The sequence below is a fragment of the Nyctereutes procyonoides genome, unplaced genomic scaffold (genome assembly GCF_905146905.1).
Source record: "Nyctereutes procyonoides isolate TBG_1078 unplaced genomic scaffold, NYPRO_anot_genome, whole genome shotgun sequence".
Taxonomy (NCBI): Eukaryota; Metazoa; Chordata; class Mammalia; order Carnivora; family Canidae; genus Nyctereutes; species Nyctereutes procyonoides.
In genome coordinates, this window is record NW_026575030.1 from 4932947 (window position 1) to 4954055 (window position 21109).

At 33.2% G+C, this 21109-nt stretch overlaps 1 protein-coding gene across 1 annotated transcript in view; it reads left to right on the forward strand.

The window, feature by feature from the left end:
• The window catches only part of DPP10 (dipeptidyl peptidase like 10), a 599711-nt gene that overhangs the window by 153577 nt on the left and 425025 nt on the right, over nucleotides 1-21109 (forward strand). Inside the window, exon 3 of the mRNA XM_055316192.1 lies at nucleotides 20076-20171. Coding sequence (XP_055172167.1) covers nucleotides 20076-20171 — 96 coding nt within the window. The remainder of the gene's footprint in view (nucleotides 1-20075; nucleotides 20172-21109) is intronic.

Consider the following 21109-nt stretch of genomic DNA (forward strand, 5'->3'; position numbering starts at 1 on the left):
TGACCCTTGAGATCAAAGTTTCCTTAAAAGTGGGAGTTGAATTCAACTGCCTGTCCTCCTGTCGGAAGAAAGAAAAAAGCTTTTAACATACATTTGTCCCCAGTGTTTGTGGGAACAGGGTATTTTAGTATGCAGTGATTTTCCAGGAAATTTATCATCCAGTTCCTTGTCTTTGAACTGTAACTTAAGGCATCCCATTCTAGAGTTCATTCATTAGGTGTAAGAGGAGACTCTATCTGTAAAAACAAATGAAAGAAACAGACAAATAAAAACCTTAATTAAATAGCTCTTTAAATAATATCCTACTTTCTCCTATTGTTCTGGAAAATGAAATTTTAGCTGGAACAATTTCAATGAACGTTCATTGCTTTGGCCTGTTTTCCACAGTATTTCTCTTGGTCTAAGATTATTCTACGGAGTGTAAAGCCCAGTTGAATAAACTCTAGAAAAACTGGAATCATTTACACGAGACTTGGGAAACATCTTTATTTATACAGAAGACTCTTTCTTAAATTTGTGTCTCACAATTTGCTTTTGCATAGGGGATAACATATCTGCAATCCTAGATTCAGAGCTTACCTTGTTTCTCCTGGGGCATCACCTGTGATTATATAACAAGGAAGAAGAACAGTAAATTTACTTTTTTTATATATAGTTCAACATTTACCAGTCTAGTTACTCTGATCACCTGATCTTTTTCAATCATATTCATTATCTTTATTCTCTGACTCAAAGCTCTGTGTTGAGAACAATTTTCATCTTATTAAAATGCAATTCACAGAGTACCTGGCTGATCCAGGCAGTAGAGCATGCAACTCTTAATCTCAGGGTCATGAGTTTAAGCCCCATGTTGGACATGGAGCCTACTAAAAACATGAAATTTTAAAGTAATGATCAAGTGTACATTTAGTACATTCACTACCTCTAGTTGCAAAGTATTTGTGTCATCCCAAAAAGAAACCTTATGCCCTGTCACTCCCAGTTAATACCCATTTTCCTCTTTCTCCTGGCAATCACCAGTTTGCTCTTGGACTCTACAGATTTGCCTATGTAAATATTTCATGTAAGTGTGACCAAACAATATGTGAAAGTTTTGTGTCTGACTTCTTTGACTTGATATAATGTTATAGAGGTTCATACATATTGTTGGATCTTAGTACTCCATTCCTTTTTCTTGCTAAATAGTATTCCATTGTACTTATGTACCACAATTTGTCTATCCTTATATCCACTGATGGGAATTTGGGTTGGTTTCGCCTTTTGGCTATTGAGAATAATGCTATTATCAACGTGTGTACCTGTATTTTTTGAGTCCTATTTTTCCATGTTTAGGGATATATAACTAGGAATAGAATTAAAGAATCATAGTTTTTTTTTTTTTTTTAATCATATGTTTTTTGAGGAAAAGCCAAACTATTTTGCATAGCACTGGAACCATCTCACATTTCCAACAGCAATATACATGTATTCTAGTTTCTCCACATTCTCTCCAACACATATTACTATTTTTTTAATGATAGTTATCCAAGAGATGTGAAGTGGTATCTCATTTGGCTTATATTTGCATTTCCATAATGTTAGTGATGTTGAGCATCTTCTCATGTGCTTATTGGCCATTTGTATATCTTCTTTAAAGAAACATCTATTTAAGTCCTTTGCTAATGTTTTAATTTGGGTTGTTGGTTTCACTGTTGTTGAGTTGTACAAGTTCTATATTCTGGATATAATCTCCTGCCAGATATATGGTTTTCACATACTTTCTGCTATTCTGTAGATTGTCTTCACTTTTTTGATAGCGACCTTTGATGCACAAATTTCTTAATTTGGATGGAGTACAGTTTATTTTGCTGTTGTTGCTCATACTTTTATTATCATATCTAAGAATCCGTTGCTAAATCCAAGTCCTAAGGATTAACCAGTATGTTTTTTTTAAAAGAGAGTTATAGTTTTGCCATATCTGTTTTAGATCATTGATTGATTTTGGGTTAATTTTGTTATATGCTGTGAGGTAAGGAATCCAACTCCAGTTTTCTTTTTTAAATATTTTATTTATTTATTCATGAGAGACACAGAGAGAGAGGCAGAAACACAGGCAGAGGGAGAAGCAGGCTTCACGCAGGAAGTCCCACGTGGGACTTGATCCTGGGTCTCCAGGATTAGGCCCTGGGCTGAAGGTGGCGCTAAACCACTGAGCCACCCAGGCTGCCCACCAACTCCAGTTTTTATATAACTTAGATTTCTATTACCATCATTTGTTGAAAAGACTATTTCCATTTTATGGTTTTTCAACCTTGTTGATTATCATGGATCACATATACTATGGATTTATTTAAGGATATGTAATTTTCATATATTGCTCTATGTATCTATCCTTGTGCCAGCATCACACTGTTTTGGTTACTGTAGCTTTGTGTAAGTTTTGAAATGAGAAAGTATGAATGATCAAACTTTTTAAAATATTGTTTTACTATTTAGAGCGCCTTGCAATTCCATATGCAAAGATCAGCTTTTTATTTTTTTCAAAAATAGGCAGTTGGGGTTTTGATAGTGGTTGCATTGAATATGTGGAATCACTTTGGGTAATATTGCTGTCTTAGAAGTATTAGTCTTCCAAGTGATAAACACAAATTGTCCTTCTATTTATTTATGTCTATGATTTACTTCAGTAATACTGGAATTTCTTTTCAGTTTTAAACAGACAAGTCTTTAACTCTTGGTGAAACTTATTCTAAGTATTTTATTCTTTTGAGTGTTACAATAAAGATAATTGATTTTTTTTCAGTATCCCTTATTTTTGGATTGTTCATTACTGTTGTATATAAATACAACGAATTGTCAAGTGTAGGTTGTATATCCTTTAAACTGTACTGAATTCACTTATTAGCTCTAGTAGTTATTAAAGATTCTTTCGGCTTTTCTATGAATATAGTTTTATTTATTCCTTTCTAAATTCACTTCCTTTTATTTCTTTATCTTACCTAATTATTCTGGCTAGATTATAGTACCGTGTTGAATAGCAGTGGTGAAAATGAGATCCTTTTCTCATTTCTGATCATAGGAGGAAAGCTTTCAGTTTTTCACCATTGACTATTGTCTTAGTGTTCTTAATAGAGGACCTATTGAGCAGGTTGAGAAAGTTTCCTTCTATTCCTGGATTATTTTTAAAAGAATGCTTTTATAAGTAAAGAGTGATGGATTTTGCTAAATGCATTTTATCATCAATTGGGAAGAATATGTGTTTCTCTCTCTCTCTTTTCTATTAATGTGTTGTTATTTTGGTTGATTTTCTTTTGTTGAGCTACACTTAATATTTCTAGGGTAATTCTCTGTCCTTAATGGTGCATAATCTTTTTGATATGCTGACAGATTTGACTTATTAACTAAAAACAACCAAGAAAACATTCTGCCATTCTCTGCTAGTATTGCATTATTTTTGCACTTAATATTTATAAGGAATATTGATAAGTGGTCTTTTCTTGTGTTATCTTTATCTAGATTTAGATCAGGATAATTCTAACTTTATAGAATGAATCAATAAGTATTCCCTCCTTTTTTTGGTCTTTGGAAGAGTTTGAGAAGCATTAGTGTTAATTTTTTTAATGTTTTGTAGAATTCACAAGCAAAGCCATATGCTCCTGTATATTTCTTTATTGGAAAGTTTTTCATTACTAATTTAATTTCTTTTCTTTTAAATTAAATTTTGTTACCTGTTATAAGTCTATACAGAGTTTCTATTTCCTATTAAGTCTGTCTGGTAGTTTGTGTGTTTCTAGAAATATGCCCATTTTATCTAGGTTATCTAATTTGTTGGCATACAGTTGTTGATTGTATTTTATAGCAATCCTTTTCATTTCTGTAAAATTTGTGGTAATGTTCTCAGTTTTGTATCTGATTTATTACTTGCATGTTCTTTTTTTATTCTTAGCTAAAGGTTTGTCAATTTTGTTTACCCTTTTAAATAAACGACTTTTGATTTTGTTGAATCTCTCCATTCTTTTGCTCTTTTTTCCTACTTTATAGATAAAGCTAAGTTACTGATTTCATTTCTTTCTTTTTTAATGGACATGTTAATAGCTATTAAGAATCCTTTATGTAATGCTTTCATTGCATCCCATAAGTTTTCATATGCTGCCTTCTCATTTTCATTTGCTCCAAAGTATTTCCAAATTTCCCTTGTGATGTCTTCCTTGAAACATTTCCTCTTAATAGTGTGTTGTTTAATTTATATAGATGAATTAGATGAATTGTCTAGTTTTCTGTTGCTTATTTCTACCTCCATTCCAGGGTATTCAGAGAAGACACTTTGAATGATTTTGGTATTTTCAACTTATTGAGACCTTTTCTGTGGATTAAGATATGTTGTATCTTGGAGAGTATTCCATGTACTTGAAAAGAATGTATTCTACTGTGTTTGGGTGGAATGTTTTATATATAAAATATATACACACATGTATATATGTGTGTGTGTATATGGGTATGTGTATATCTGTCTACATATACATATATAAAATGTCTCCTTATTAATAGCATTGTTCAAGTCCTATATTTTTTTTATTAATCTTCAGTCTAAATGTATCATACATCTGGAAAGTGAGGAATTGAAGTCTCCAAATACTTTCAAAGACCTATTTCTTCATTTGCATTGATGTTGGATTCATAGAATTTGTGATTTTGTTGTTTGGTGCAGGTAAAACTATTCTTGCTATATCTTTTGGGGACAATGATTTTCTTTTTTTTTTTAAACATATCTCAGTTAAATTTTTTATTTATGATAGTCACACACAGAGAGAGAGAGAGAGAGGCAGAGACATAGGCAGAGGGAGAAGCAGGATCCATGCACTGGGAGCCCAACGTGGGATTCGATCCCGGGTCTCCAGGATCGCGCCCTGGGCCAAAGGCAGGCGCCAAACCCCTGCGCCATCCAGGGATCCCGGGGACAATGATTTTCAATACATAATATCTTTATTTGACTCATAACAATTTTTAACTTATTTTTTTCTACGATTATAATATAGTCACCTCTGTTCTCTTTTCGTTACTATTTCTGTGGAATATATTTATCCATCTGTTCACCCTCAACTGATTTGTATCTTTGGATCTAAAATGAATATATCTTTTAAAAATATATAAAATCCATTCTGCCATTCTCTTTTTGTATAGAGAGTTTAACGTAGGATGCCTGGGTGGCTCAGCAGCTGAGCATCTGCTTTTGGCTCAGGGCATGATCCTGGGGTCCTGGGATCAAGTCCTGCATTTGGTTCCCTGTGAGGAGCCTGTTTATCTCTCTGCCTATGTCTGCCTTTCTGTCTCTCTGTGTCTCTCGTGAATAAATGAAATCTTTAAAAAAAGAAAAAGTTTAGCTTTACATTCACATTTAAAGTAATTTACATTTAAAGTAATTATAATAAAGGATTTACTTCTAACATTTTGCCATTTATCTTCTATATGTATCTTTTCTGTTTCTCAAGGTCCTCTGATACTGCTTTCTTTTGTCTTTAATTGATTTTTGTAGTTTCTTTTTTTCTATTTGTGTGTATATATGTGTTAGATTTTCTTATGATTACTGTATTACTATTAACATCCTAAATTTACATCAACTTATTTTGTATGTGTTTTTTAGGGAGAGCGGAAGGGCAGAGAGAGGGAATCCTCAAGCAGACTCCCTACTAAGTGCAGAGCCTGACATGGGGATCAATCTCATAGCCTTGAGATCATGACCTGAGCCAAAATCAAGAGTCAGATACTTAACTGACTGAGCGACCCAGGCTCCTCTATAACAACCTAATTTGAACTGATGCCAGTGCAACTTCAATGGCTTTTATGTAACCTTGCCCTTCCTTATATTAGTTTTGTTGCAAATTATATCTTCTATATTATGCACACCCTTTAATAGAGATTTTTAATTATTTCTTTATGCATTTATCTTTTAAATCATATAAGAAATATACAGAGGAATCCCAAACCAAATATATAATAATACTGGCTTTTCTATTTACCTGTGTAGTTATTTTTACTAGAGTTCTTAATTTTATTTCACTTGATTTTAAGTTACTGCTGTCATTTTACTTTATCACAAAGAACACCCTTTAACGTTTGCCAGAGACCAGACTTACTTGTAACAAAGCTTCTCTACTTTTGTTAATCTTGGAATGTTTTAGTTTCTCCTTCAATTTTGAAGGATGGTTTTGCTGAATATAGAATTTTTGGTTGACAGCTTTTTTCTTACAGCACTTTTATAATACCATTCATCTTCTTCTGGCCTCATAGTTTTTTATAAGAAATCTGCTCTTAAACATATTAAAGATTCCCTAACTCTAGGTTGATTGTCTCTTGTTGCTTTCAAGATTGTATATTTGTCCTTAGCTTGTGGCAATTTGATTACAATGTTTCTCAGCCTGGTTTTCTCTGTGTTTATCCTTCTTGGATATTTTTGAGCTTCTTGACCTGTAAATGCATGTCTTTTGTCAAGATTGCAGATGTTTGGCCAGTAGTTCTTCAAATATTTTTTTTCCTGTCCTTTCTTTTCTTTTCCTTTGGAACTTCCTTTGCTCATATGTTAATATGCTTAATGATATTAAACATGTCTCTTAGGTTTTGTTTTTCTTTCTATTTTCCTCTTTTTGTTCCCCAAGGCAGGTGATTTCAGTTAACCTAAATTCTAATTCATTGTTTTTTTTTTTTTTTTCTGTCTCTTCAAATCTATTTGGACCTTCTAGTGAATTTTATTTCCCATTGTAGTACATTTTAGCTCTAGAACATATGTAGATTGTTTAATCTATCTCTGAGTGCCTGGGTAGCTCAGTGGTTGAGCATTAGCCTTCGGCTCAGATCGTGATCCCAGGGTCCTGGGATCGAGTCCTGCATCAGGCTCCCCACAGGGAGCCTGCTTCTCATTCTGCCTGTGTCTCTGCCTCTCTTTCTGTGTGTGTCTCTTGTGAATAAATAAATAAAATCTTTTAAAATAAGCTATCTCTTTAATGTTATTCTTTGCTGTTCTCATGGTTTCCTTAAACTCTTTGTGATTTCCTTTAGTTCTGTGAGTATATTTAAGTCAGTTGATTTAAAGTCTTTGTCTAATAAGTAACTTGCCTGTGCTTCCTCAATGGCAGTTTCTGTTTATCTCTTCTGTCAGTAGACCATAACGTCTTGATTCTTTCCATGCTTTAAATTTTGTATTGAAAACTGTACATTTTGAATGCAGCAATATGGATCCCTTGCTATTGGATTCTTCTTCCTCTTTAGAGCATGCTTTTTGTTGTTTGTTGTAAGCTAAAGTTGTTTCTGTTGTTGTTTAGTTGACTTTTCTGATGTATCTTGAAACATAATTTTTTGTCATGTGTCATCTCTGAAGTTTCTTTTCCTTTAGCTTGCATTCAGTTAGTGTTTTTGCAAAGAATTCCTTGAATGTTAGGACCAACAAACACTCCCATTTTTTTTCAGATGAGTTCTGTGCTGAGGCACTTGTTTACTACTTAGCCAGGGAATTGGCAACCCTGCCCTAGCCTTCACTTCCTGTTTTCACTAAGCCTGAAGTTCAGCTAGAAGTGAAAACTTAGGGTCTTCTCAGTTCTTTTCTGAACATGCAACCTGGTCTGGGCATGTATGTGGTTTTCTGAATTTCCAGGTATATATGTAGGCACTTTGGATGCCTAATTTCTCAAAGAAAAGCTCTCCTCAGCTTTTCATTTCAAGCTTAAGTGCTCTATTTTATGCCTTACTATACCTTTATTTTCCAAGTGGCTGTTTCATTTGCCTTGCAATGTTTTTTCAGAATATCTACTGATTTTCTTTGCAGAGTATTCTGGGTCAGGTGTTCAGAAAAATAAGTGCCTCATGACAGTCCTTTTGGTAGCCCCAGATAGGAAAGAGAAGGCAAACACAAGTTTTTTTGAGATAAAGTCTATTCTGCTTCCTCCAGAGCCCAGGGACCAGGGTCCCATTCTTTAAATGTAGGCTGTTGACTTGAAGATCACCACTGATCAGGGAGGGGATTGGAGTAATGGCAAATAAAAGTGGCACAAAGCTTTTCTACTATTTTTAAGTTATGTTTTTCTTGAGTCAGTGTTTGCTAGATTGTTGTAAACCTTGGTTTCCAGAGTTCTGACAAATTTTATTCTGACAGTTTTGCTTGCTTTTTGATGTTTCTGTGGAGAAACAGTCTCTTGGAGCTGCCTATGCCTCCATGTTCATTGATATTACTCTGATATCTGACAAACTTTGCTGATGTAATTTGCATGTGCCTCTGTCTGTGATTAACATGAATTCTTTATTATATTTGAAACCTCAAGCATTGGATTTATGTCTTTACCATCTACACAATTCCCTATGCTTATAATACCATGCATAATATTTATAATCAGTTCATACTGGGTTTCCAGTAAAATCTGACCAGTGACAGATTTATCCGATTATTCACTCTTGAATTAAAAAGTAGAGAATGTAACAGAAGTATTTTGTGAAAGTTCATGAGAAGGAATATAATAATAATTGAGTATGATCATTAAATCTGATGAAACAAATCTGATGAAATAAATGATGATGTTGTCAAAAATAAAATCCACACGTATAGAGACCAGAATATTATTTACTATAAATTTAGCAGTTTGAAATATAAAAATAATAAAATACACAATGATGTATATACAGTAGAGCTTAGTGTAGGATATTCTAACAGATTTTGAAAACCCCAAAAATAGTTTTTGGGCATATCAGTTGTATCTGTCCTCATTTACTGGATTAGAAATTAAAATATAATTTCCAAGACTTTTTCTTTTTTTTTTATTTATCTATGATAGTCACACACAGAGAGAGAGAGAGAGAGAGAGGGAGAGGCATAGACATAGGCAGAGGGAGTAGCAGGCTCCATGCACCGGGAGCCCGACGTGGGATTCGATTCCAGATCTCCAGGATCGCGCCCTGGGCCAAAGGCAGGCGCCAAACCGCTGCGCCACCCAGGGATCCCACCAAGACTTTTTCTAAAATGTTTCTTAATCACTTAAAATGACAATAATAAAACTATATGTGTAAATATACATAACTTGTAATAAAATAGTGATATTTTTCAAAAGAAAAATGAAGTGCAAACAACATTATTTTATATATTGTTTGCAAATCTATTTAATGTCTAGATAAATAGAGGATATCAGAACTCTCATATGTGCTCCTGTGTTAATTCTTTTGCAGTAGGTTGTTTTGGTTGATATGTATGAAAGAATCATAGTCTCATAATTTTATGTAGTTAGAAATGGAAGATGTGTTTTGATGGCTTTTTCATGTAATTGTCCTTCCTTAATCCTCCTTATAAACTTAGCAAGTGATTTATTCTCAAACTAGTTGCCATGTGGAATCTGAAAATATGTCAGTGAACTATCAGTACTTTGCTACATTAAAACCAACAGGTCCACCTTTTTAAAAAGATCTCTTACCTATGTGTGATTCTGTAATATTGTGCCTTGGCCATTTGCAAAATATTGGTTCACTGCATTATGCTAATTTTCTAATTGTTGGTGGGCTTTATTGTACAACATAAAAACAAAACAAAAACATAGTTAACATCACTGATGGTACACTACTTAAAAGTCTCACTAGAAGAGTTTGCGGGGGGTGCACCTGGTTGGCTCATTCGGTAGAACATGTGACTCTTAATCTCAGGATTGTGAGTTCAAGCCCCATGTTTGGTGTAGAGACTGCTTAAAAATAAAATGTTAAAAAAAAGTTTTCAATAGTTGTTCAAGAGCTATACACTGCAAACCTGGGCTTTAGAATAATAAGGGTAGGAAACAAAAATTTGCTCAGGGTAACGTAATTGAAACAAACGGTATACCGGAGGGAGGAACTTAAACTAAGTTGTAGAAGAACTCAAAGGCTCAAAGTAGAACCAGAGCACTTTAAGGTTAAAAAAAAATAAGAAAAAAGACATAACTACAAAGTGTGCCTGCATGTGTCTGCATCATTGCATAATTTTCTCACAATGTGAAAAGCCTTTGTGCATGTGCAGTTCTCATATTTAACTTTTCTACTCAAATTCAGGAGATGTTAATTTGAAAAAGGTCTCAAAAAGAGGTTTCAGAATGATTAGCATTTTGAATAATCGACTAATTTGACTAATTAAACCTATGAGTAAATTCTAAAGCTCTTGATTTATTTATTCAAGAGATGACAAGTTTGAGGTGGAACTTAATAAGTCCTTCAGAACCTGAAAATACATTCTTTATTTGATGAGCACTTAGAGTCTGCTGAAAACAAGGAGAAGGTTGTACAAAATACAGTGGAAACCAGGGGGATTTTAGAGATGCAAGCTACTTCATAGGCCATCATGTGTGTATGTGTGTGTATGTGCATGCCAGTGTGTGTGCATAGTATTTCCAATATAATTTTATATGGAGAAGCCAAAAATATATTAAAGCAGAGCTGTTCTGACTGTGGAGTTCTGACCACATAACCCCGGTCCTTCCTCTTCTGATTTCTGTCCTGAGAGAGCTTATAGGAGTTTCTAGAAGATAGCTGGCAGTGGTGTAATTTGGTCCAGGCTTTTCTCTCTACAGGAGAAAACTGGTACCTAAGTAGACTAAGTGATAGTGTCATGGGCATATATGCTAGTAAGGGTTGAACTAGAACTTGCATATGACCTTCTAGCTCCAATGACTATTGAACTCAGCATTATTGGTTATCCTTCTTTGAGGATAGAGAATGGGAGAATAGGTCCATAATTGTGTATGTGTGTGGGGGGAGGGAGGACCTTAGAGAAGATGAAAGTATCATTGGAGGTAAATTTCATGGAATCCATATTTCATTATTTCATAGTCAATATAAAATTCCTAAAAACTCTCCCCATGTATGGTGAAAAAGGGGCAGTATGGGAAAGGGGAAGAAGGAGGCACATAAATAAATACAGAATAACTTTTTTGCCAGCTGTCCTGTTCAATTCTATTTAGTATAGACACAGCTTTGCTCATATTTTGGTAGCTTTTCACATAGCTTATTTTTAATATGCATTTTTTATAATTAAAATATGGCTTTCAGTGTGAAAGCCATTTGAGAAATACACTTAAGAAGGAACAAATGTTCAGTGGAAGATAATCTGATTTAGGGAATACATTCAATTAGAAGAGTATATATTAGTAGACTTTATAAGATATTGGGTTAATCTCAATCAAGAGTAGTTCTAGGTGAAAGAAATGATGAGGAATTAACTGACCTCTTTGTTCAAGAAACTTAGATATTGCCACAAGATATTGAAGTAAGAAAAGGCAAAGAAAGAGATACAGAAGTAAATTCCCAGCATTCCAGAAGGAACAAAGGTAGTTTTCTGGGACTATAAAACAGATGTTATGTGATGCACTAATTCTTTTTGTGCTTTTGCATGAATGGCTGAATGGTTGTTCACAGCAATACTAAGTGACAAGCTGCTTGAAGTTTGCTTCATTGAAAAGAATAAAAATTTATTATTTGTTGATTCATATTTTTGACCTTATGGATTCAACATAGTCAAGTGTCCTTCTTCCAAAAAGAGACTTTTGAATGAATTTTACATTTTACCTTTTTTTTTTCATTAATTATAAGAAGAAACTCAATACTGAGCTTCTGGTAGGGTAAATCTGAGAATATACATATTGAAACATCTTGACTTAAGGAAACAGCTATGAAAGAGGAGGAAAGTCCAGAAGAATAAAAAAAAGAAACTTTTCTTTGTGGTTCTGAAATTATAAAATTTAAGGCTATTGACATATATTTTAGTGTTTTAATCAAAATAATGATAATGACTAAGTGAACCAAATGTTTTGCCTAATGATTTCCATATATTTGCTCATTTATTTTAAGAAATAAATAGGGGGGCACCTGGGTGGCTCAGTCAGTTAAGCATCCAAATCTTGATTTCAGCTCAGATCATGATCTCAGGGTTGTGAGATCAAGCTCTACAACCAGCTCCACACAGTCGGGGTGGAGTCTGCTTGAGATTATTTTTCCTTTCCCTCTCCCTTACTCCCTCTAGAGTAAGCATGCTTACTCATGCTTTCTCTAAATCAATCAACCACACCTTTATAAAAATGTCCACCTCTCATAGTCCTTATTCTTCACTAAATATTGGGTAACATGTCTCTAGTTATTTTGCAACTAAATATGAGATACCTCTCTGATGTGTGTATATATGTGAGTGCATATCCATGTGTGAAAGTCTAAAAACCTATAATAACTAATAGTTGCTGATAAAAGCCTAGTTATTTGTTAAGCAAAGGGTCCCTATGATTATAGTTATAATAATGAAGAGCATCACAAAAATCTAATGAGATGTACAATATGACAAACATCATAAGAGGATAGGGGAAAAGAGGAGCTGGGGGTTGGGTAAAATAGGTAAAGAGGAGTGAGAGAAATAGGCCGCTAGTTATGGTATGAAAAAGTCCTAGGAATAAAAAGCACAGCATAAGGAATACAGTCAATGATACTGTAATAGGGATGTAAAGGGACAGATGGTAGCTATACTTGCTGTGAACATAGAATAATACATAAGGCTGTCAAGTCACTAAGTTATACATCTGAAACTTATGTAACATTGTAGGTCAACTATATTAAAAAAAGAATTGGAAATAGAGTAATCATTCATTAAATAGTTACAAAATACAGAATCTTAGCTAAAACATTCAGCTTTGGCGACATGAATTCAGTGCTACAACTGACATTAAATAATTCATTACATGTTCTTTTTTCTGCTCTAGTCTGTCTTTTAAGATCATAGACTGTTACTGGTATTTGCGTGCTTTCTTCCAAAAATCCAATCTTGCTTTTAAATGGCCTTTTGAAATAAGTTGACTGCATAATCTTAGAAGAAAAAAGAAAATGCTTTAGTATTGAACCAAAGAAAAACTAATTTATGACTTTCAGTTCTTGGTTTCTCTTTATAGAAACTAATTGTGTTACTTTGTATCTAGTTTACTCTTGACATCGCAGGTTCAGAAATATTTCTTTTAATTTAAATCCTATTTGAAATAATTTCCTGTTAACACACTAATAAGAAATATCTAATCAAGTACTTAGAATTTCCCGCAAGAGGTACAAAACTGTTTCCCCTTTCTGTTCATGTGATTCTCTTTTCTCTTCCAATAGCCACCATACTACCACCTCCATTTCCAACTGCAATGTTTAAATCTCTGTCTAATTTTACAGATTGTTCTCATTTTCTACATTTAGTGTCACTGTAGACTACTCTTGTAGCACATTTCCATTTTAAACATTGGTGAGTTTTTAAAATTCGTTGAAATGATAACACCCCTGCCACCCCTTTTTGTATAATAGTCATGGATAAATTCCAGACCTATGCAAAATATTTGTTGTTTGTATATTTCCTAACCAGTCAACAGACCATAAAGTTTTTATTATCTAACAGCTGAAGCATTAGTTCCCTTCTTATTTTCCATCATTTTTCCCCATCCTTTTCTTTCACTGGGATGATGAAACACTTACAACAGACCAAATGTCAACATTTATGTCATTTGAGATCAGATACACAATCCCAAATTCTCTTTGTTTCTTAATTTATCACCTAGGAAATGAATAAAGATTTGCTAATTACCGGTTAAAGAATTTTATAGTTCATAATGTAAATTTTAAGAAAGCAAGCACATATTATTGGAACAGGAGGAAAAATCACAAGATTTCTATATCTATTTTTTTTTTGTTTTTTAAGTTGCTTTTTATTTATTTTATCTTATTTTAGAGAGGGAGCAAAGGGCCAAAACCAAGATTGGGGGTGTAACCAGCTGAGCTACCTAGATGGGCACTCCAAGAGAGGTTGGATATGAAGTCTAAGTATTATTTTGCTATATTACGGAATAGGTAATGTTTCAGAATTTCCTCTTATGAAGATTTATAATAAAGGCACATTACGTGAGGGGGTCATCTCTAAAAATTATTCACATTCTGTTACCAATTCTCTTTGATATACCTTTTTTTGTGTTCAATGTAAATGTATAGGGATAAATGAATGGTGTCCGTGATTCTTTATTGTCAAGTAAAGCCTTCATGTTAAAATACAGAGACAATTGTTAAAAATGTATCAAATAAGATTTCTCCAGATTAAAAATAAACGATTTGGGCAGCCCGGGTGGCTCAGCGGTTTAGCGCCGCCTTCAGCCAAGGACCTGATCTTGGAGACCCAGGATCGAGTCCCACATCAGGCTCCTGCATGGGGCCTGCTTCTCTCTCTCTGCCTGTGTCTCTGCCTCTCTGTCTGTGTGTCTCTTGTGAATAAATAAATAAAATCTTTAAAAAAATAAAGGATTTCTCCAGATGATTCTAATATAAATTAAGTTTCTATGTAATTAGGTTCTAAAGTATGTTATAAATGTTTGCTGGTGGGATGTGATGAGGAATGCTCATGAAGTGGTGACATGAAATAGCACCCAACAGTGAGCAGAGGTTTAATTTGGAATTTCGCTGACATGTTGCAGGTAATTTTCTTGTAGAAAACATACAAACAGCTCTACTTCTTAGTGAGTGCTGTGACATCACTCTGAGAAAAGAAAAGGGCAATGGCAATGGTATTTTTTTGGTCAAGTTGGACCAGAAAGAAATGCTAATAAGGTCTGGAGAGGGTATGCTGAATAGCCAAATTTCAATTTGGGGAAGGGTTCTTGTGGCTAAAAAAGAGTAAGAATATTCTTAAAATGATGTTTATAGAATTGTACATTGTTTTTCTTAAGAAGAGTAATTGGTATAGTCTTAAAGAAGATGAGAGAAAACTTATTTTGAGAGACAGAAGAGCTTAATAATTCAGAGAGGTAGAGGTTCCAGCCTCAGTCTTGCCTGTTACTATCCACCTAATCTTTGTCACATTTAATCTTGCTGGGGCTTTTTCCCCTGTGGAGTGAAAATACTAGTACCCAATATGGTTTGGAAGGCATTTTTGAAAATGGAAGATTAATTGCAAAGGATAAGCACCCCCAAAAGATTATGAAGAGATTTGAAGAGACAGGAGATAGAGGATGGAAGCCAACTTGGGAGGGTATTAAATGAGAAGCTTATTTATTCATTCTATGTAGGCAGAAGTCTTTATTACAGGACCGAAAAATTCATGAGACCTCAGAGATAGTGCCCAGCGGCTAAGGTAACTTTAAAGAAAGGAATGAAAAAAAAAAATAAATGGAAAAAGGAAAGAAGAAAGGAATGAAAGTATGTAGCTCATTCTCTCAGTAATGATTGAAACCAAAGAAGTCAGAATCACACATATACACACATGTCTGATTATTGCTTGAAAGGAAGATTAACTACAATAATTTGAATTACTTTGATGAGTTTACTTTAAAATCAATTCCAGGTACAATTGAGTTAAAAGAAAAAGTCTTTTTTTAAGTAAGTTACTACAGGTCACAGGAAAAGTTAAAATATATTTAATATATTGTAATATTAAAATAATTAGCGATCAATATGATACAAATTGAAAAAAACAATAGATTGTGTCATTTTTTTCATCAACACAGATATAAACATTTAAGTAAATATTTTTTGCATATTAATCTAAGAGTATACAATAATAATAATTCACCTGACCAATTGGGCTTGGTTATAAAGATAGAAGTTGACCAGAAATAGGAAGTCTCATTTATATACTTTTTATATTTGTACATTAAAGGAAGAAAAATATGTTCACATGAGAGAATCTGGAATTGCATTATGATATAATAATAATTTCAAATAAAAATTCTGACATAGGAGTAAAAAATATTGCTTATAAATGATAGGCATTCCTTACCAAAATTCTAGAAAAAATATCTTATCATATAATGAAATATTAAAGATGGTGCCATTGTAAAAGAAAAGGATAGGTGTGTCATTAGCACCGTTATTTTTCAACATTGTTTTTGACATCCAACATAATGGAATAATTCACTAAGATGAACTAAATGCTTTTTAACAAATGATGCTGGAGCAATTGGGCATCTAGTAGAATAAAACTTAAATAAGATATGAATCTCAAACTAATCTTTAAACCACATATAAAAAGTACTTCAAAATGCCTCAAAATGTAAATTATAAAACTATGATCCTGTTAGAAAAACACATAGAAAATCTTCAGGATCTTCTAATAGGTGAAGGATTCTTTGCTTTGACAGCAAAAGTATGATTTATAAAAGGAAAAATTGATAAACTGGACCACAATGATTTAAAAAACTTTTTCTCTGGAAAAGTCCCTTTGAAAAGACAAGATGGAGACTATGAGGGAAATAGTCTCCTGTTAGTTATTAGGGAAATGTAAATTATAACCACAATGGTATATCAGGACATTGATATCAGAATAGCTAAATTAAAACGCGCGCGCGCGCGCACACACACACACACATACAGCAAATTGTGGCAAGAATGCAGAGAAACGTGATCATTTATATATTGCTCTTGAAAATGCAAAATGATAGAACTACTCCAGAAAAAGCTCTGACATTTTCTTGCAAAACTAAACATATACTTACCATATGACTCAGCAGTTGCACACTTTGGCATTTATCCCAAGGAAAGAATAATTTATGTTCAAACAAAGCCTGTCAAAAATGCTTATAGAAGCAATAGTCATAACTTAAAACTACAAAGGACAACACAGATGTACTTCAACAAATAAAAGGTGTAACAAACTGTGGTGCATTAATACCTGTAATATTACCCAGGACTAAAAAAGAAACAGAATATTGATAGACTCAACAACTTAGGTGGATCTCAGAGTGATGTTGAGTGAAAAACGCCCATTTCCAAAGGTTGCATATTGTATTATCCTTTTTACATAGTGTTCTTGAAATAACAAAATAACAGAGATGGAAAGTAGATTAATGTTTTCTAGTGATTGCGGAGGGAGGCTATAATAAAAGTCCCTATCACCAGGATAGAACTCTTTACCTTGACTGGTGCTGGTCATATATGATAAAATTGCATAGAACCAAACATACTCCCATACATATGCACAAATGAGTACCTGTAAAATTAAATTCTAAATAACTCTGAGTGTATAAATATTAATTCCTTTTTGTGATATTGATTATGCAAGGTGTTGCATGTACTTAAGAAAAACTGGATGAAATATGTAAAGGATTTTCTCTCTTTTCACAACTGCATGTGAAACTGCAAATAACTTACACATATATATATGTAATATTTAATATTGAAATAAGAATGAGAAATATTCTGTTCAAGGTAATGATAAACTGTATACAAGAAGGATTAAATCTAATAGGAAAAGTAAAGGATTTATATGAAAAATAAAAGATGTGATATTATAAATGTACATAAAATGTGACTGGTATAAATAGTTCTGAATGAAAAGCTTCAATATTACAAAATGGTTAAAGTTTTCAAATTTACTGTGCATATGTAGTCAATTTTAACAAGATTCTCCATTTGGTAAGTTGAAATATGATTTTAATGCCTATATAAAGGAAAACATGTTTGAAATATTTGAAATATCATTTGAATTTGAAATATTATTTGAAAATAAGATTATTTGGTATGTGTACTTGCCTTATAAAGTATTTTTTATATTAACATCTATATCTATATTTGTATTATAAAAGAGGTAGTAATAAAATATGTGTAAGCATCTGTATCATAAAAGATACAGTAGATAAAATATGTGGAATTTACTTAGAAACAAAAAGAATCTTAAAGAAAAATAGGTGCGTGTATATATATGTATATATATATATATATATATATATATATATATATGGTTTCTTTTTTTAAGATTTTATTTATTTATTTGAGAGAGAGCGCAGGGGGAGGAGCAGAGGGATGGGGGGAATAATCTCAAGCAGACTCAGTGCTGAATGTGGAGCCTGATGTAGGGATCGATCTTGCGACCCTAAAATCATGACCTGAAGTGAAATCCAAAATAGGGTGCTTAACTGACTGAGCCACCCAGGTGCCCTGGTTTAGACAAATGTATGATGACTTGTATCCACCATTATAGATCATACAGTGTGGTTTTATTGCTCTAGACATCCTCTGCACTCCACCCATCCGTTCTTCCTCCCCCTCCCCCACCCTGTCCACAATCCCTGGCAACCACAGATATGTTTAGAGTCTTCATAGTTTGCCTTTTTCAGAATATGACATAGTTGGAATCACAATGTATACATTTTTCAAATTGTCTTCTTTTACCTAGTAACAGGCATTTGAGTTTCCTCCATGTGTTTTCATCCTTGATAGTTCTTTTTTTTTCTAAAAATTTTATTTATTTATTCATGAGAGACACAGAGTGAGAGAGAGAGAGAGAGAGAGATAGAGAGAGAGAGAGAGGCAGAGACACAGGCAGAGGGAGAAGCAGGCTCCATGCAGCGAGCCTGGCGTAGGACTCGATCCCAGGTCTCCAGGATCAGGCCCTGGACCAAAGGTGGCACTAAATCATTGAGCCACCCGGGCTGCCCTGATAGTTTATTTTTTTATCACTACATGATAGTCCATCATCTGGATATATCACAGTTTTTTTTTTTATTGATTTACCTCCTGAGGGACATGTTGGTTTTTTCCCAAGTTTTGACAGTTATGAATAAAGCTGCTATAAATGTTCATATATGTGGATATAGGTTTTCAACTCATTTGGGTAAATGCCACAAAGCACAAATGCTGGATTTTATATTTAGTATTGTGATTAATCACTTAACTGTCTTCCAGAGTTGCTATAGCACTTTGCATTCACTCCAGCAATGGATGAGAGCTGGTCATTTTATTTATAACTGAGACCTTCTCTGATGCCTTTTGCAAGATACTTCTCTTCCTTTCTTTGAACTTCTACAATACTCTGCATCTTCATTCTGACATTTGGCATATTCTTTCTTGCTTTGCAAGTGTGAAACCCTCATAGATAGGTCTCCAGCAACTTACAATATTTCATTTAAAATTTTGAAAACTAAAGGTCCAGTATTTGTTGAATGAATAAAGAAAGTTCATATTCTGATGTGACAGACTATCAAATGGAGCACTTTGTTTGGAAAATCTATATAATCACAATGTCCAATACTAGCCTTGGGATCATACAGTTCTTATTATCGCCATTAGTAAAAAAAAAATTCCAGGTGTTTCTTAGCAGTTATTTTGTGTGTTAAATATGTGGTTGATTCATGTGAAAGGAAATTGCATTTGAAATTATTGATTCTTTACCCCAGCTTTTTGGCTGGAAGAAACAAAGCTCCCACTGCAATAAGTGCTGAACTTTTAAAAAACAATATCTAATGAGGTTAGTATATATCTTTGACATTTTATTTCCAACCGAAGTGAAGGTCAGCACTGAGAGGTAACAAAGATGATTTTATACAGTAAATAAAAAGTGCCATTGAAAAGAAAATGAAATACTGCTAATATTCTATAGCCTCTTGTATCAAAAGCATGTTTGTTATGCCTGATTTTGGTACTTAACCATAGTATCTTACACTTCCTAGATTCTTCAGTTTAAAAGGGGAGTGCAACTAATTTTTATGTCAGGGACATATATAAATGTGTGCTTTTCATTAATATCCTGGATTTGTATTATTTGAATTCTTATACTTAACTCCTAAATCTATTTAGTATTTGTTTGGTGGTAATTGTTTGCTGGAACTTGGTATTCACTCTGTTTATTTGGTAAACTTACTTCTGAGTTGGGAAGTTTTCTTTATCATTTATATCAGGATCTTCAACTCTCTTACCTTTAGTGTTTATAACAAAAATACAAATTTAGCATTAGAAGAATATGTCAAAGTTATTTTAGAAAGTAATGGACTAGATTATGGTTAATCCCTGAAAAATGTGTGGTACAATGCAGAACAGGAACTCTTCAACTGCTTTTATATTATATATTGCTCCATAGCAAGGGGTTTCTCTATTAAATTTGTGCTAGATGAAGACAATTATAGTATTTCAAATAATACCTTGAAAAATTCATGAAGCAAAAAGCTTCAAATGTCAAAGACCATATGAAGATAATTGTATTGTTTTCTTTTTTAACTGTATTGTTTTCTAGTTAACATAACTTTGAAAGAAAACATTCCAAATTTTTTAACTCATTAGTTTTAAAAACTAACATGAGATAAGTGCCTAATCTCAGGTTTATTTTATTTTAGATGAACTTACAAATTCATCAGAAACTAGATTGTCTTTAGAAGACCTCTTCAGGAGAGATTTTGTGCTTCATGACCCTGAAGCTCGATGGATCAATGGTATGTGCATAAATTTGTATGTGCTATATTTATTTTGAGTTCCATGTAATTAAAATTAAAGCAAATAATGATATTTATTAGTTAGTATTTTAATTGACATTGTGCTTCAACAATTACGTGTAGCAATACACTGTTTAATCAGAAATTAATATCTTGGCTCTTCTGAGATAAAACTAATTCCTAAGATAGATCATCAATCAAATTATTCTCCAAGTATTAGACATACTGTTCTATCTCTGCTATTCTTCACGATCACCAATTATGTGGTTTTAAGCATGGGTTAAATCTTAACATTTCTCTGGATAATTCTTCTTGCTGTGGAAGTATAGATTTTGGGAGCCTATATAAGCAAGTGCTTCAAATTAGGCAATTAGATGTGTTTTCTTTTCTCTTTTTGGCTTTTCTTTTTAAGCTCCAGTGCTACAAAGTAGGAAGAATCTTTGCAAAGTTGAAATACTTGGATGTGGCATGGAAATATACTGCACTTTGTCCTTTTCTGGCTTGGCAAAAACATTGCCTCCTTTCCCTCGGGTTATTTCTGATTTTATTATCAAAAGTTCTAAAAAAGCATTTAGATTAAAAAAGAAACAACCAAAAATAAAAACCACTGAATATCTTCATGGACTGTGGTTTGTCTTAATGTGAAGTAATAGGGGACGTTACTGCAAAATCTAGTCATGAGAAATACATTGGTAAAAAGGAAGTCATGTATCCATTCCTTGAATATTCCAAATTGCCTGACCATACTAATCACTGTTGTTAGATAGCTGTTAATCTTTGCCCTTCACTTTATTTAGACATAATAACTTTGCTTGTTTGCAAGGCATGGAGTCAATTATTTGTATGACATATAAAAAGAGCTTTGCCTTTTTATCTAATAAAGATCATCTCACATATAGTCCATTCTTTCTTCTCTAATATTCTAATTAAGTGCATTT